This window comes from Chroicocephalus ridibundus, chromosome 11, assembly GCF_963924245.1.
Source record: "Chroicocephalus ridibundus chromosome 11, bChrRid1.1, whole genome shotgun sequence".
NCBI lineage: Eukaryota > Metazoa > Chordata > Aves > Charadriiformes > Laridae > Chroicocephalus > Chroicocephalus ridibundus.
Window position 1 is genome coordinate 2412665 of NC_086294.1, and position 14271 is coordinate 2426935.

General features: G+C 57.0%; 1 protein-coding gene across 2 annotated transcripts in view; it reads left to right on the forward strand.

Annotated features, from left to right (window-relative positions):
* The first annotated feature begins 11858 nt into the window (after positions 1-11858).
* Positions 11859-14271, forward strand: part of PCDH1 (protocadherin 1) — a 55932-nt gene continuing 53519 nt past the window's right edge. For both annotated transcript variants that reach the window (XM_063348971.1, XM_063348972.1), the window contains exon 1: positions 11859-12188. In XM_063348971.1, the coding sequence (XP_063205041.1) occupies positions 12125-12188 (64 nt within the window). In that variant the 5' untranslated portion in view covers positions 11859-12124. The remainder of the gene's footprint in view (positions 12189-14271) is intronic.

Sequence of the window (14271 nt, forward strand, 5' to 3'; positions counted from 1 at the left end):
AGATGCTGCGCCCAGTGCAGGTGCTCTGCACAAACAAGGGAGTGTTTGCTGGGAGGAAGGAGCACATTCAAGCACAGAGGGCAACCTGCTGTTCATGCACAGACAAGGAAGACGCTGTGGGAGCAGTAAGCAGCTCCATCCCCCGTGTTTCCGCACGTCTGCGCATCAGGGTCCGGCCCCTGACTGAGAATTGGCCCCTGCTGCCAGCACCGTGGTGCAGGGGTACCATAGTGCTGGGAAGATGCTGGCAGCCATGCAGGAGGTTGCCATTTGCTCATGTTATGTCTTTTCCTCCTTTGGGACACTTTTTGCACTTCCCCATATCCAGCCACTGATTCTGGGGACACCTCAAGGAAGGTAAATCCTGCACTGCTCACCCCCATTGGTGGAATCAGCCAAGAGCTGAAGTCACCTCATTTTCTTAGAAAATCGGGTTGAAATACAAGGAACATAAACCAAACACCCAAATGACCAAACAGCCAGGGCGTCTCCAAGTGGGCTGGTTTCACCAGCAGGGATTGGGTGTGCTACCTTCCATTGATGCCATTTTGGTTTATATTTTTTCAGTGCTAACAATAGGATTGCAAAACAAAAATGTATTACGGGACCTGTTTTATCACTTCCTCCCCTCCCACTTTCTGAAATAGGTGGAGAGGCATGGAAAAGTCCATGGGGCTTTAAATACCTGACTCAGACTGAAAAAAAAAAAAAAAACAACTAAGAAAACCTCTGAGAAAGACTTTTCTACAAAACCTTTTGTGACAAAGCACCCCGCAAGGAACCTCAAGCCCTTGGGACCCATCAGCAGAGGTCCTGATGCTCAAAGAGTACCTTTTTGCCTGCTCCAGTCCTTTGGAGCTCAACTGTGCCCCCAAACCAGCCGCCCTGAGCCCCCCGTTGTTATGAGGTGGGTGTACAGGCAGGCAGCTGGGGCAGATGAACGTTTCTGCCCTGGGCTTTTCTTGGCAAAAAGAAGAGCAAGCGCCTCCCTCAAGGGCCTCCTCTGCCTGCCTTGTGCCCCAGGGCGTTCCTGCACCTTTCTCTAGAGCATTTGCACGGGGCACCACAGAGACCGCAGGCTGGTCTGGAGGGACGCTGGTCTGTAAATCCCCACTGCAGCTTCCCACAGCATATGCCAAGGGGCCTGAGGACAAGAAATCAGGAGGGACCCCCCCTCCCTTCTCTTAACTGTTGAAAAAGTAGGACAGGTCTCCCAGGCTCTCCTGTGCTCCTTCCATCACTCCCAGCATCTCTCCAGTTCACTCGTTCCTAACCCTGCCCTCTCTTGCTCCACCAATGTAATCCTCAAACTCAACAGTGTCCCCGATTTAACTGCACCCCCTTTGAGCAGGGCCTGTCTGGTGTCTCACAGGACACTAATTCTGCAGGCATAGAGTCACAAAGAGCAAAAGAAGGGCAGGGTAGAGGAACACGTTGCCCAGACTGGGAACTGCCCCTTCAGCCCAGTTAAAATTACCACTGCAGGCAGCTCAGGAGCCACTTGGTGCTCGATGAGGCACTCGATGGACCAGAAAGTGATAAGCACCACGCACGTTACCAGGGGATCTGCGTGCTGGTGACCTTGCTGGGCTGACACAGCAGAGCGATGGTGTTACAATTGCCCTGTCCTCCCTGTATCTCCTATGCCTTCTGTAGTTGCACCATCACAACTCTCTGCGGGGCCGCACTGAGGTGGAGGGGGTTTTGCACAAGGGCCAACAACCCAACTTTCACTTGGGACCAGCCCCGCTTCAGCCTGACGGGCTCTGAACCCACAGGGCAGCCCATGCGTGCAGCAGGAGAGTAACACAGGGTCCCCTTCCCACTCGCATTTCACCAGCCTGTGCACTGGCTGTGCCTTGCATCCTCCCTCCCCATGCTGCCACCTCCCACCACGGAGCACCCCGTTGACACCAGCTGCCCCCTTCACCTTCCTCACCACTTATGAGGGGCCGACCAGCCCCTAGCACCGCTTCACAATGCCCTTTGCGTGTGGCTCTTCAGCCCACTCCAGGTCCAAATGACACTGCTGTAATCAGGCCAAGAGACTTAATTTTGTGAGCAAAACGTAATGTGATCAGGTTCACTCAAAATGTCTCGCTGCGAGCCAGGCCAACACCCTCTAGTGTTTTTCCTTTCTCTGCTCATCTACCCCTTTTCTTGAAAACGTGTATCTGGCACGCACAGCCCTCTCTAACCCCAGTGGCACTTCCCACGCTTGGCTCCACTTGCGTTGCTTTCACGTCTCATGCACAGCGCCATTGAATTTGCTGGGTGGGCGAGACCAGACAGAGACCAAATTTCTTGCCATGCAGCAATGAATTCCCTTGCCTCCAGCTCTTACCAAAGGCTGCAGCTCCCTGTGACATCCCTCCAACTCACAGAGCCGTCTTCATATTCAGGTTTGGGATGTCTTCATTTCCAAAAGGCTTTCCTTGCTCCCTGTTGGTTGGGTCATGGTGGTTTTGCCAGGGACCTCGGCTGGATGGATGGGATCTTTTTATCCAAACCTCCCTTCCAAGTTGTCTAAGGACAGTAGTTCTACTTCTTGCTACAGAGAAGACCTGGACACCAAGATTGCTTTTTCTTCTTGGCCCCTAGATCCTGCAGCTCAAAGCCTCTTGTGACTAAAGGCTTTGAGCTCCAGGGCAGGGCTGGAGGGCCAGGGCAAGGCTCTGGTCACTGGAGGGGTAACAGGAAGAACGCCGCCCCTGTGGTGGTGACTGTTCCCATCATTCCCTAGAGAAAGACTTCCCCGAGGACCATGGGCCGGGTCCCTATCCTCTCCAGTCCCCACGTGGCTTTTCACACCTCGCTCTCAGCCTATTCCTTCAATCTGTCCCTCTTGCACTTTGTCATTTCACAGCTCTAAAATGCAGACACACTCCACCCACTTCCAAAACAAGCCCTTGGGCAGTGGAACTGAGAGGTAGGTACAGCACCTGGGCAACCACACCATCATCCCTGTGAGAGGCCACGCTGGACATGCTGCTCACCTCCCTCCCAGACCCTGGCAAGGAGACACGTGTCCATCACCTGGGCCTGCACATCACCCAAGTGCCTGGAGGTGGCCACTCCATTTCCCAGGGGCTGAGACAGCCTATCTCTGGGTCACCCCACATCATCGCTGGCCCTGGCAGGGTCCAGTTCCAGCAGTGCAGGGCCAGCTCCTGTCCTGCAGCAGGCCACCAGTGATGCACACTGCAGGCGGTGGCCATGGACTTGTTTGCCTACCTTGGTCTGTCATCCCCTTGCTTGCCAGGCTCACACGCACACAGGCTTTGGTGCCTCTTGGAGGCCTTTGCACCGTGCCAAGGGAGCTTTTCTTATCTTCACAGGAATGAAAACCTTTCCCAAATCAAAGTGCTTGGGTGGCTTTGAAGAGTTTTCTCTGGAGATGAAATAAGGCTGTTTGCAAGCATGAGTGATTGCTGCTGAAGCTGGAGCTCCAGATGGGACAGTGACTGGGCTGCCGGTGAGCACTGGACCAGGTCACTGGTCCTGGGGCTACCCCAGGCTGGGGACTTTGGTGACCTCAGCAGGCTTGAAGCCAAAGGAGCCACCTGAAACTTCACCCCCTCAGACGAAGCCCACCAACACAGGGCTTTTCTAACTCATTTCTAACTGGCTGCACGCTGGCAATTGTGTGACATGAAAGACAACCAACAAAGGACCTTTGTAGAGGATTATGTGGAGATGCTATAGATGTTCAAAGGGCACCCTGTGCAATAAGGGGCTGCGTAAATCCTCAAGTCCCCAGGACCCACAGGGCCCATCTGGAAGGGAAAAATAAATGCAAGTCCCTGTGCAGCAAACGAGTCTGAAGACAAACTCACCTCCTGGAGGAAACTGCTTAGACTGGGTTGCTCTGCTTTGAGATCCTGGATGAATGGTGGATATTGAGGGACTAGAGACAATCTTGGTGTGGTCTTGGGGACAAGCAGACATGCTTATGTGTTCTGGAACTCACCAGCACAGGCTGTACCTACCAGCATGCCCTGGGGAGTAGAGAAAGCCTGGGAATCCAGTATGCATGTAGATTATTTGTTGTTTGATATTTTCCCTTTAATGCTTTTGTCCTAAAATAAATATACAAAAGTTCAGGGCCCTGCAGGTTGTGTCTGTTAGCAGGAGAAACGGATGACTGAGTCAGTTATTGCTTTGGAGCAATCGATGCTATTTGTTTACCAGGATGGGCAAAGTCTAGTCTCCCTGGACACATCTTGCTCACAGCTCCTCACAAGCCTGCCCCAAAGTTATCTTGCCACCCTGTCCACACAGCCCTGCCACTTCTCCTCTGCCTTCCTGGCCTCCCTGCTTGTGGGGAGAGCACACCCACCTCCGTGGCACCAAGCAAACAGGCTGACATGCTGCCGCATGGGACAGGGGGTCTCCCGGGCTTTGGGGACAGAAGTAGTTTGTCGAGGGGCGAAGGGCCACGCTGGATGTCAGCCTGGGGCTGTGATGCTGAGGGACAAGGGGAAGCAGGATGGGCACATGCTGTGTGCTCGGTGTCAGCGATGCCTCCATCATCCTGGCACCTGGGAACAAGCAGGGGGTGTAAATTGTGGGTCCCGGTACAGAGCATAGCGATGCTCAACCACATGCATCCCACCCCCAGTATGCCACGCTCTGCATCCCAGGTCCAGCTGATCCCCCACACCAGCCCAGGCACCCTGGCACATCCGTCATCCCCATGTGAAGATCCTGACGCGAGGATCCCACACTCCAGACCTGTAGACCAGTTGAGGCTCGTTCTCTCCCTTAGGGATATGCTATTTCTGCATAGGACTGGCTCAGGCCCATTGTGGCCAGTCTTGCCGTGCAAGGCTCCCACTGCTGGGAACCATGTCCCATGTGAGAGGGTCTCGGTTAGACTTTTTCAGCAGAACCCAGTTTGTTTGTCACTTGTTTAGCACTGCATTCCCCTTGGAGTCTCACTGAAATGTCTCTGGATTTTGCCCTGGAGAGTGCTGGCTCTGGGATATTGCAGAGCAAACAAAGAGCAGAGATAAAGGGATAACATTATCCTACCAGAGCAAACACAACTCTCCAACCTCCATCCCAGCGACTGCAAAGGCCATGCAGGTCCACCGCTGCCGTCACCTCCCACCCCAGCCCCTTGCTGGCCCCAAGACTTTGCCTCTGCTCCTGCCTGGTGGTACAGGGAGGCCACGTGCAGCACACTGACCTCCCACCAGATGCTGCCTGCTTGGCCTCAGTGCTTCTCCACTCCCGGTCCTGGTTCTCCCACATCCATGATGTCCCAGTGCCAGGGCTGCCTGATTCTGCCCTCCGCATCCACATCGAACTTGTTTCTACCCTGCTGGTGCTCATGGCACCTTAGGGTCCCTGTCCTCCATCTCCCTTCTCCTGTGCTGTCTCCATCTACTAACTTTGCCTTGGGCCCCCACCTCTCAGTCTGTCCCTGTCATGTCCTGCTAAGTCCATGCTGACCCTGAGCTCTCCATCTTCTGGTGTCCATGTGCATAGTTTTTCTGTCCCCACCATGGTCCCTGCCCCACAGTCGGTACCCAGCGCCTTCCCTGCAGTGATGCCTGCCCCTGATGCAACCCTGAGCTTGACAGCAGAGCTGGCCAGGGCTCCCCAAGACATGTCTGTCCTGCCAGGAGCAGGGGTGAGGGGAGCCCAGCCTCTCTCTTTCTCCACACACAGAGCACCTCTTCTCCTGCCCAGCCCAGACTCCGTGGGCAAGTCAGAGCGTGAGATGAGTTTCCTGCTGTTGTGTCTCCCGTCCCCCGTGTAAGTCACGCTGGGCAGGGCAGGTCTGATCTGGTCTTCCCGCCTCGAGTTTCCTCCTACCTCCCTTAGACTGCAACCAGAAGGCAGGATCTTGTGAGGAGAGGTCACGGCTGCCCCGACAGCCAACAACCCCTTTTCAGATGATGTGGAAACCTCCTTTCACCAGTGCCTGCTTGCAGAGACTGTCTCCAGGGCTGGACCATCTCCCAGCAGCAGCTGGAGGCTGGCTGGAGGTGGGTTTACAAGCAGGAGACCGTTGGACCTTAATAAAAGCAGGAAATGGGTGTAATTCTCCTTGCGGAGGAAGTATGAATAGCAGATCCCCCAGAGGAGGTGAGGCCAGCTTAGAAAGCAGCAGGGATGTGGTAGCTTCAGCTGATTCCTTGCAAAGCTGTGCTTCCAGACAGCTTCCCTCTTCCTGCTCCTCTCCAGCCTCTCCTCCCTTTGGGAGAGCTCAGCCACTCCTGCACCAGCAGGACATGAACCCACCAGTGTCCTGGCCAGAGCATGGCTGAAGATCATAGAATCATAGAAACATAGAATTGTTGAGGTTGGAAGGGACCTTTAAGATCATCGAGTCCAACAAGATGACTGTTCCTAGACCTGCACCCTGTCAGGTCCAGGGGTCTAGAGGTGGAGAGGCAGTGAAGGGTGCCAGAGGACCCCCAGACACCTCATGCATACCACAGATCACTGATTCCTACCCAGGAGCCCCTTGTGTTAAGGCCCGTGAGCAAGAATTGGAGTCTGTAGGGGAATAAACAGAGTGGCAGAGGCAGGGGATGGGATGGAGACCACCACAGCCCAAGTCCCTGGCATGGGCATTGTTCTGGGACCAGCAGGAGCCGCCCCTTGGGGGTGGCTCCCAGCCTGGGGAAGCTGAGCATTCCCACAGGCTTCCAATAGTCTGAGAGTCTCTGGGAAGCTCTTCTCAAGTCTGAATCCCAAGATGAGCTCAGGCTTTGAGCACCAAAGCTCAGTTTGCCAGCAGGGTTTCAGTTTTGGTGCTCTGCTCTTTCTACTTGAAGAAATGTCCGGTGCCACAGAGGATGGGTGGAGATACCTTCCTGTTCTCTGCAAAAGTCCACCTGAACCCTGAAGCAAGAGACCGATTAATCATTGCTTGAATAATTGCAGGGCACTGCAGACAATCTGTTCCCAACAGCCTGTGAAGGGAAGGGATGAGGTGGACGATTTCACCCCTGGGAGGCCACGGGAGGTCACTCATGCCAGCCCATTCTCACATCAGCTTCAGAGTGGCTTCCAGAAGGTGGATTAAATGGTTTCTTTTTAAAAAAGAGATCTAATCTCTTTACAAAAGCTTGAGCAATGCTGCGAGCCCATCATCTCCCTGAGAAAAGCTCTTCCAACCTTCAAATGCTTTCACCAGTGGGACACTGGCTTTCAATTCAAGGCTGAATTTGCCTCTCTTCAACTCCAGCCCTGCTCTTGTTACACCTTTCTGTGGGATTTAACAGTTCCCCACTACCTTTTCCACGTGGGAGGACACGGGCCGGGTCCTCTGATCACCTGACAACATACTATTTAACGAGCATCACTTCATTAGGCCTTTCCACATTGTGGTTGGGTCTGTGGTGCTCCTTCAAGCTCTCTGGTATTTCCCTGCCTTCCCCCCAAGTGTGGGTGCCAGGTGCAGTGCTCCAGCAGCGAGCCATTCACCAGCTCTCCCCTTCCAGACACCCGCAACAGGGCGCACCAAGTTCATTTTGGGGTATTTGTTCCCCCTGATCCCTAATTCCTCTTGCAGGGACAAATCTGCATCGCTGGATGAGGCAGATGCTCCTGGGAGGGCTTCAAATGAGCTCCTTTGGTTGTTGGTTAAAAGCCAGTGTTGATATCTCCACCCTGTATAGGCATGCCTAGAGTCATTGCTTTCCCAGATCTAGCCTGCAGGCTTAACATGCAAGCTTCATTTCCAGATATATTCCTGCGTTTATCTGTATTCAAATGCACCCTGACCATTTAACCAGCTGATTCTGCATGAAACCGTCCTCCTTCCTTTCTATCTCATCGCTCTCGGTGTCATTTTCAAGCTTTACCAGCAAAGATTTCGTATCTTCATCTACATCATTGATAAAAATGTTTAATAGCGGTGGACGAAGCAGGGTTCCCCGGGGGGAGGTAGGTAGAAATAGCGCTACTTACCGATATCTACCCATTAGCAACTACCTCTGAGATCTGCCAGGGAAGCATTTTTAATCCATCTAATATGTGCCCTGTTAATTCCTTATAATGCAAGTTTTAATCAAAATGTCAGGTGGAAGTAAGTCAAATGCCTCGGAGAGATCCGAGTGTACTATATCAACACAATTGCCTTTCTCAACCAGACCGGTAATCCTGTCAGAAAAGGACAACAGGTTTGTGTAAGAACCCCCACCATCCGTGTTACCACACTGGCTGCAGCTCCTGATTTCAGGGACGTCACATCACCATTTGTTTCTCCACCCACGGATCCACATGTGGACCGAGAACCCACCAGAGACCAGCAAACCCCCATGAGCAGTACCTTCACCCTCTTCTCCTAGCTCATATCCATGTGTCCTCCTCTTTTGCAGTGGTATTTTGGGGAAACTGGTCCCCAGGGATGAGTTTTGGAGGCTGGACGATGAGGTCTGTGGTCCTCAGCCTCAGGGGTCCATCCCAGGAGGAGTTTCCAGCATGGCAATGGTGGAGCTCGTGTGGCCCCGAGATGGGAGGTTGGGCTGAGCACTGTGGGAGGACTAGAGCTCAGGGGCTTCCCCGGCTTGCAGGATCTTTCATCCTCCGTCAGCACAAAGCCGGGCCAGATCTGCATTTGCAGCAGCCCACAGAAGCTGCCTCTGTTGTCTTATTTTTGTTATTTTTGAGAGGATATTTTAGCGCTGAGCACATTCCCTCCTGTTGCCATGGCAGCCGTGACAGGGGTTATATACCGTGAGAAAAATACCAAAATTAATGAGTGAGTGAAAGTGCAGCCGAGAGAAAAACAAGGTTAAAAAAAGAGTTAAAACAGTAATAAAAACAATCTCCCAATAATTCGGCAGCAAGCATCCCACAGGCCAGGCAGACAGCGACCATCCGAGCCTTCCGGCCCCTCCATGGATGCCGGCATGGGACTCGGCTGCCTGCGGCCCGTGGCCAGCGCGTCTCCCAGCTTGCGCTCACCGGCACGGTGCGGTCCGAGGGCTGTGACTCTCCCGCAGCATCCCGCTCTGGATTGGGCTCCGGATCCAGCCCCTTCCCCCCCCCGCCACGGCAAACCTGCAGCCCTTCATTAAGCGGTAGGCACACGGAGGAGAAGTTCTTTAATGTGCTCATTTCCTTGCATTTGGGTTTTGAGGATCTTTTTGTTTTTAATTGTAGAAACAAGCAAATTGTCAGAACATCTGTGTTATTAGCATTTGCTGCCCAAATCCGCGCTGCTGCTTCTCCTGCGGAGCCCAGAGCTGATGAGAGAGAGAACAGAAGAGCCTTTGAACTCCTTGCAGCAGACGGCAGCCAGGTTGCTGCGTGTGTGTGTTGGGGAGGGGGTATTTATTCTCTTGTAAGGTTCATTTGCTCTCCGTGTTTCCCTTTCTTCTCGCTTTCCCAGAGATTTAGCTGGATGCTCTTCCCTCGCAGGCTTTGTTCTTTTGACAGGGCCCCACCGGCACCACGAAGCAGCTGTCTCTGTGTGACGCCGGAGCATCCCAGCACCGGGTACCCGCTTCACCGGGCCAGCCAGCGCCTCCAGCAGCATCTCCAGGGATGGTGGCACTGCCAGCACTGGGGCAGGTGGGTGGGAAGGACCCGGAAGGTCTCATGAAATAACTCAGTGGCCAAAGCAGCAGTTTGATCATTTCCCGTAGCTTAGACTGGCTTTGTTTTTTGGGAAATGATGAAGGCAAGGTGAGGACCGGTGACTCACATTATAACGCCCAAGCAAAGGGAGGGCAGGGAGCGACAAAGCCAGCATCGGGCTTTTCCTTGCTGTCAGAGGGCAAGGAGCGCTCGGGGAGGAGCCTGGCCACTTTCAGAGGCAGCGGGCGGAGGAAGAAGGTAGAGACAGACTAATTACTCCTGCCCGGCAGCTCCCTTGGGCTGGAAAGAGGTGGGTCCTGAGGCTGGGACACTTTTTCCCATCACAATCTTAGAGTCTGGACCCATCTCTAAGAAACACGCCTGAGCAGAGGCTGCAGATGGCAGGCACTGGTCCCCAGCAAATAGGTGGCATCCAGTAAAGTGCCTGCACGGACAACTTCCCCGGCGGCTCCCTGCGCAGCCTGTCTATCGACTACCTGTGCCTCTTGCGAAATGGAAACCTTTGGTCTCCTGCGATCTCTTAAGTTTGCCTTCACCGCTCCACAGCCGGCCTTGGACCCGCAGGGTCACTTCCTCAGCTCTCCCCTTTGCTACAGCTCTCCAGCCCTCCAAGGAGGGCTGCCAGTGACTGATAAATTAAATCTCATCTTGTCCCCAGAGAGTTTCATTCCACTCTCTCTGTCCAGATCCCCAGCTCACGCTATATCAGCAGGGTAAACCCTGACAAAACCCCACAGCTCCTTTCCCTGCCCTTCCACAGTGGGTTTTGACCTTCCCCAGATTCTCGCTTCGCATCTTCTGCTAAACTGGCTTCATGAGAATTGACACCCAGAAAAAAAACAAACCAAACAACCAACCAACACACAGCCACAGAGAAGCTGACGCCTCTGTAGCAGGAGAGATGGCTCCGCTTCAGGAAATCCTCGGAGGAGGGCAGGGTTTTCCACCCAGAGGGGACGACTCTCCAGCCCCTTTCTCCTGCCCAGCAGGAGGAAGCCCTGCCAGGGGCTAAGCTCCTTTCTTGTGGGGGAAAAGCGGGGGGATTTGGGGTGAGCTGGAGCCAGGGCTGCTCCGAGCAGGCCAGCGCAGCCTCTAGATGGTGCAGTCATGTCAGCCGAGCCGAGCATGTGTGCGGCGAAGGGAGCTGCGCAACAGGTTGGCGTAGCTCAGCGGGAAGCAACGCTCCCATCCTCACGCTGCGGCGGCGAAGCAGAAAGGACTTTCCAGCATCCTGGCGAGAAATCCGCACTGCAACCCACCGAGAAGGAGGGTGCTGCTTGGGGAGGGGTCCTGCGGCCCCTGTGGGGTGCCCGGCCCCTCACGGGGTGCTGACAGCCACCCCATCGTCTCCAGCTGGGAGCGTTTGAGGCCTTTGGCGAGGCCAGGCTGCAGATCCAGCCCGCTGGCAGGGAGCACTGGTCTCCTGGCAGGAACACAGGGGCTAGTGAAGGCACCGAGGGAAGGGACACCCCTGGAACACGCTGTCCCCAGTCCCCCTGGGACTTGCGCTTGCCCATCCGAGGTCCCACGGGGCAAGTGAGGACCCAGCTGAGGTGGCGGAGCTTGTGACAGCACGGCAAGGGCAAGCCAGGAGCTTGCAGGTGCTTTTGGGAGCTCATAGGTGCTCTCTGTCTCCTGACACCCTGCAATAAAAGCATGATTCACCCAGGTGTGGCAGGAGGTGACAGTTGCTTTTCCTGTCCCCAACACCTCACCCAGGCAGGGCTGCCAGAGCCATTGCTTGCAGCCTGCCAGGAGCCCTCCTTGGATGTGGGGGGATCTGAACCCCCCGGTGGGCTCACTCACGTGGAGGGGTGCTTACCTTAGCGCAGCGGGGTGCGCTGCCGGGCGGGCCCCCTTTCCGCATGCAGGGGCTGGGGGGGCGTGAAGAAATTTCTTTTTACCAGGTGTAAAAAGAAATGAATGAATGAACGAATGAATGAATGAATAAGAGCATTGGGAGGGGAGCAAAAGGGGAGACCCGTCCCACACTTGAGCAAAAGGGTCCCTGGAGTGAGGGGGTCCCGGGGGGCTGCGGGGACAGCCCCCCCCCCCCTCCACCGCTATGGGGCTTAGCGCGGTGCCCGCAGCCCGGAGCCGGGCGGGCGGCTCTGCCCGGTTACCGGTGCCCGTTCGTCCCGGCTGGGGCTGGGGATCTGATAAGGAGCCGGAGCTCCACCTCCCCGTGGTGGCGGCGAGAGGCGGAGGCAGCGGGGAAAAAGCGGGGGGGGGGTGGGAAGGGGCCGTGCCTGCGCTGCGCTTCCCTTGCACATCCTCACACACACCGAGGGACGGAGGCGGGCACGGACGGAGCTGCCCACCGGGGCTGCCGCCAGCCCTGCCGCCGCCGCTCCGCCGGAGGAGCCGCAGCCCCGGCCCGGGGGAGGGGGGGGGCGGTTCCCACGGGACTTTTCATTTTTGCCCTCCCCCCCTTTTTTATTTTATCTTTTTCTTTTTTAATTTTTTTTTTTTTTTAAATTTGCTTTTCATCCGTGGATAACGATCCAGAGGAGCCGGGGGGGTGGGGTGGGGGGAGCCCGGTCCCGGCGGGGAGGAGGCGATGCAGACGCCGCTGGATCAGCGCGCAAGGGGCCGGCACGGAGCGCAACGCCGTCCGCATCCAAGTAAGAGCTGCGGCAGGGCCGGGAGCCCCCGCCCCGCGGCCGCGGAGAGCTGCGGAGCGGTGCGGGATGCCCCGGGTGGGAACCCGCCGCTGTGCGGGAGCGCGGGGCCGGGCGGCGGCGGGGAGCGGCGCTGGCGAGCATCCCCGCCGAGCTCCGCTCTTCTCCGCGAGGCGCGGAGCTCCGCGGGCAGCGGCGGTTGCCGGTTACCGGTCCCGCCCGGCGCTGCCACTTGTTGTGCGGAACGGAGCGGGGCAGGGTGGGCGGCGGGGGGTGGCGGTGGGCTGCGTGCTTTGGCGGTGGATGGCGGGGGGTGGCCGTGGGTGCGCGGCTGTGTTGGGGTGAGGGTGTTTTTTTTGATTTTTCGCCGTCGGGGGTGGGGTGGCGGTGGGGGGGTGCCCGTCCCCCCATCCAGCCCTGGGTGTGCGCAGCCGGGGTGGGAGCGCGGCTCCGGGTGCGCTGGTGCGTGGGAGCGGGGGAAGTTGCGGGTGAGCCGGGAGCCGGGGCGAGCGCTGGGGGCTCGGAGCCGGGCTGTGTGCGTGTGTTTGTGTGCGTTTGTGTGCGTGTGTGCGTGAGAGGAGCGGAGTGAAGGGGGTCTGGCAGGTGTAACACCCCTGCGTGTCCGTGGCGGGGGTTGTCCCTGCGTGTGCCAGCGGGCTGTGGGTTACAGGAGCGGCGTGCGTGTCGAGGTGCCGGTTGCGTGTGTGTGCCGGGAGTGTGTGTCGGCGTGTGTTACAGAGGGGGTGTGTGTGCGTGTGTCAGCGGAGGGTGCGTGCCTGTGTCTCAGAAAATGCCCCTTTCCCTGCCTGGACGCGAGTGTGAAGCCGGTGCCGGGAGAGCGGCTCCCGTCTGTTTTCCGCGGGTGGGTGCGTGGGTGCCTGTGTGTGTGTGTGTGTGTGTGCAGTGTGTGTGTCTGTGTCTGTGTGTGTGTGCGAGGAGGCGGCAGGCTCCTCGTCCATCCCCCCGGGGCTCGCCGGGGAGCTCCGGTGGCCGAAGCCGGCGCTGCCGGGTGCTGCCGGAGCCTCAGCCCGGGCAGCGGAGCCCGGCCTCCATCCTCCCTCCCAGCCGGCGGGGGCGGGTTGGGGCCGGGAGCCGCGGCTCTCCCCGGCACCCTGCAAGGTAGGGGGTCCCTTATTCCCCCTCCCCAAGCTCCCCCCCGGCCCCTCCGGGCTGCGGTCCTGGAGAAGAGCCGCTCTCGCTGCTGCCGGCTCCCTGCGGCCCTGGCTGGGTGTTTCAGGCCCGTGGCATTTTTACCTTCCTCCAGGCCGGGATGGCGAGCGGGATAGTGGCAAGGGGCGGGACAGGAGCCTGCAGGATCCCAGAGGGGCTGTGGGGGACCCCCGTGGTGGGAGGATGGGGGCTGCCGCCCTGGGGAGGCTCTGACAGGTCTCTGCCTCACTGGCTGCCGGAGTTGGAAAGGATGTGGAGAAGAAGGGAGGGCCCCAGGCTTCACCCTCTTCTCATCACCATGTAGCTCCTAGAGGATGATTTTGCGGGTAAAGCTCTTCACAAGCGAGTGGGGTTCCTCCTTGTCGGGTGCTCTGGCTCGGGGAGTTTGGGCCCAGGCTCGATAAATGCCACACAGCCACAGTGGCAGCCAGAGCCAAAGGAAACTGTGGGACATGCCATAAAATGCCCAGGATTCAGCCCCATCCGTGCCTTTGATGCCGGACTGAACATCAGTGGCCGTTTTTTGGACAATATGGTCCTTGATCTCAGCCCCTTGCGCGGAGTGGAGCTGTGATTAGCATTTGCTGCTTGCTGGGATGTTGCTCCAGCTCCCAGCGTCAGAGCAGAGCTTGGGGGAGGCGTCTGGCGGGGGGGGGGGATTAGTACTTGTGTGCTCAGTGCAGGGTTTGGATAGACTTGTAAGCATGGCTCCAAGCCACGCAATCAGCCGTTGGGAGCAATAAGAGGGTGGACTTTGGTGCCCATTCCCGGAGCGGTGCTGCCTTCCGTGGAACGGGGCCAAGGGGCTGTGGGAATCACAGGGAGCAAAGGCTTGTTCAAGCAGTTGCTTAAATTCGCGGCGCTTTATAACCTCTCTCATTTGGGTGTTGGGGTTTTTTTTGGGGGGTGGGGGTGG